This window comes from Protomyctophum parallelum, assembly GCF_964188405.1.
Source record: "Protomyctophum parallelum genome assembly, chromosome: 6".
In the NCBI taxonomy this organism is placed as follows: Eukaryota; Metazoa; Chordata; class Actinopteri; order Myctophiformes; family Myctophidae; genus Protomyctophum; species Protomyctophum parallelum.
This window is the reverse complement of record NC_139701.1, coordinates 55256722-55260122: the sequence shown is the minus strand read 5'-3', so window position 1 is coordinate 55260122 and position 3401 is coordinate 55256722. Positions and strand designations below refer to the sequence as shown.

General features: G+C 43.6%; 1 protein-coding gene across 1 annotated transcript in view; it reads left to right on the top strand.

Annotated features, from left to right (window-relative positions):
• Nucleotides 1–2170: 2170 nt before the first annotated feature.
• The window catches only part of fnbp1l (formin binding protein 1-like), a gene marked incomplete at its 5' end in the record, with an annotated part of 24784 nt that continues 23553 nt past the window's right edge, over nt 2171–3401 (top strand). The window contains 2 exon segments of the mRNA XM_083766870.1: nt 2171–2232; nt 3229–3259. Of these exon segments, the coding sequence (XP_083622996.1) occupies nt 2171–2232; nt 3229–3259 (93 nt within the window).

Here is a 3401-nt window from a genome sequence, read left to right as displayed (position 1 = left end):
ACAAACAGCCCAATAGCATATTACAAAGTTATCCCCCTCACTGGTGACAATTCCCGGGAGGAAAAAACGGGCAAGCACCGGGGCGAGTCTTTCCGGTATTCGGGGGCGGGGGGGTGTGCTGCCTGGTCTAGCCCATTCTGACCTGAGATCAGATTCTAAAAAATGTCTTCTACATCCTGACAGTTTTCTGAAAAAGCTGTTTCTATGTCAGTGCTTCTTCGATTTAAAAAAAATAGCAGACCTACACAAGCTCGAGAATCTGATCTCGGGTCAAAATGGGTTAAAGTGGTAAATTCTCAGACTACTGTCTAGAACCAAAATGTTTGGGTCCTTCCTCCAGATAGATTTATCAGAGATATTGTGTGTGGAAAGTGGAAATTGTGGCCTAATAGTGCCGGCACTAGAGGAAAATGGATAGGATATTGGGTAACCGAAATCAGTGGGGGTCAACCTCTGGGGAGAGAGCCTGATGAATGCACAGTGCATTCCAAGGCCATCTAGGCAGTATGTTTCATTAAATCTTTGTTGGAAGGAGTAAAAATGTATGCTAGTGAAATACATTTTGAGAAGAACCATGGGGTCACCGAACAGTACGGGCCATTGTTTTAGGGTTCATGAGGGTTCATGCACAGATTGTCACGGCAGTAGTTTTTGAGAAATGTTTCCGAACCGACAGACTGACATGGTTGTAACTTTAGCCACGCTGCTAAATTGCTAATGGAGCAAAACATATCCATACATACACACACCAAAGAAACTAATTTAAATAAAAGGAAGGTGCTCTCTTCGGCATGGTACTGTAGTAATGCTAGACGCAATTAAAAATCCAATGCTCTCTGATCTGAAAAGTCCTTAACCCATTCTGACCTGAGATCAGATTCATACGAGGTTTCCGCCGGACACACACTGGTCTGATGAACACATTCTGACCTGACATCAGATTCTAAAAATGTCAGTCGCTCCTCGATTCTTCAAAAATAGCAGACCTACAAGCTCGTATCGCGCCACTCGGTGGCGCGATATGAGCTTGTAGATCTGCTATTTTTAAATAGCTAAAGCATAACATGATGCAGAAACCAAAATGGGTGCCCGGTCAGAATGGGTTAAAGATGGAGTGCCACAATTTTTGTATTTTTCCAGTTTTTCATGTGTCTATGAGGTGACAGTACTTAATTAGACAGACTGGAGTTGTTTTTATGTGCAATGGTGTATTAACTTTGTATTTAGGGTTTCTTCCTGGAGGCTGAACCCTTGACAGTCAAACGGGCCAATGAAGTAAACAGTAATATAGTGACACCACACTATCAGCCCCTCCCCTAACCCCTCCCCCTTTATCATACAACTACAGCTGTGGGTGCGGCTTCAGTTCAGGTGGATCACCACCCATCACCACCCACCAGGCAAACCAGGCATACTTAATGAACTGGTGGGCGTGTCCACATAAAAGCATGATTTTAACAAATACTGTACACTTTTTGGAAAAAAGTTCTTCCCCCTTATATTGTAATAATACCTGATGATCATGTTTTAGGGTGGAAAAAAATGGTGGCACTCCATCTTTAATTACAGCCTGCCTGGATTTGGAACAAAACGTAACCATATCATTATTTTTTATTGAAGTTGGAAGCAAATGAATGAGTACATCAATGCTTTGTTTCAGTTGGCATAATGCGGTTGCACAGGCAAAGGCATACCAGGGACAATAATATGACAACCTTCGGTTCTGCCCTGTGACCCAAGACTGAGTCAAAAGCTCAAAGCTAGGATGTAATGAGAGGTATGAAAGTCTAGAAAGTCCCAGCTGGTCATTTTGTTGTTGGCTGTTGATCTTTGGAGACGGGAGAAGTATTTTGGGTTGATTTGTGCACTCTGACTGCAGCTGGCTACTCTGACTGCAGAGACTGTTTATCCCATTTTGGGCGCGAACCACTTTTGGCGTTAGCATTATGTTACTCTTTAGCTATTGAAAAATAGCAGATCTACAAGCTCGTAGCGCGCCACTCGGTGGCGCGCTACGAGCTTGTAGATCTGCTATTTTTGAAAAAATCGAAGAACGACTGACATGGAAACATAGCTTTTTCAGAAAACTGTCAGGATGTAGAAGACATTTGTAGAATCTGATCTCAAGTCAAAATGGGTTATATGAAGCGGTTTAGTTGAACCAAACACGATGGCCTCTTGTCTTGGCCAGTCAACTGACCAGTTCTTCCAGGCCCAGATCCTATACACAAAGTATGACAAATATATATGAAAGATCTCCCTGCCTCTGTCAGTCTCCAGAGAGCTAAGAGGGGTGATCTGTAAAGATGTTATCCATAGTGAGATGGACATATATACTAAAGATCTGGTATAATTATGTAATGATTCATTCGTACATTCCTGATGACGCATTTCTTTTGGCCATGATACAGTTTTACTAACCCACTGAAAACGGCAGAACGTTGTATTTGGGGGCTGTTTGTATTTGCTTTATGGAATAAGTGTTGCGTTCCCCTGTGCAGGGCACGATGACCCCAGCTGGATTATTTATTTGTAGAAGATTATAAATATCAACTATCTCCCGAGATAGATATCAAAACTCTAGCCTCTCTCTCTCCCTCCCTCTCTCTCTCTCTCTCTCTCCCTGTCTTGTCTAACCAGTCAGTCAGGGTGTGTGTGTGTGAGAGGCAGCAGGGGAACAAGACAATAGAGGAGATCAGGTTGCTATGAAACCTGACCAGCTAACCAGAGAGAGGTGTGCCCAGGTGCGTGTGCGCACGCGCGTTGCGTGTGTGTGTGTGTGTGTTTGTGTGTGTGTGTGTGTGTGTGTGTGTGCATTTTCCACTGTATCTAGGAAGAGGTTTACACAGACATGGGACTGGGTTTACAGTAGAGAGAGAGGCAATGGCAGACTCAGTGGGAAATCTGTGTCGATCGTAAATTATCCCATTTTGACCTGAGATCAGATTAAAAAAAATGTCTTCTACATCCTGACAGTTTTCCGAAAAAGCTATGTTTCTGTGTCGGTCGTTCTTCGATTTTTCAAAAATAGCAGACCTACAAGCTCGTAGCGCGCCACCGAGTGGCGCGCTACGAGCTTGTAGGTCTGCTATTTTTCAATAGCTATATTATAACATAATGCCAACACCAAAAGGGGTTCCCGCCCCAAAATGGGTTATAGCATTAAGAAACCAAAGCGTACAGTAAGTGTCTATGTTCCTGTTCTCACTGTGTTCCCCGTGGATCCAGGGCAGTGTGGTTCTGGATAGGAGGAACACAGGTTGGTGAACTTCAACGTGGGGATGCTGCGTTTCACCTGCTGTGTAGCACTTAACGGCCGTTCAAGTCCAACCCCACTATTAAGTGCTCACCTACCTATATCCATATAGCCTTGTAGGTATAAAAGTCATTTGATATAGAGC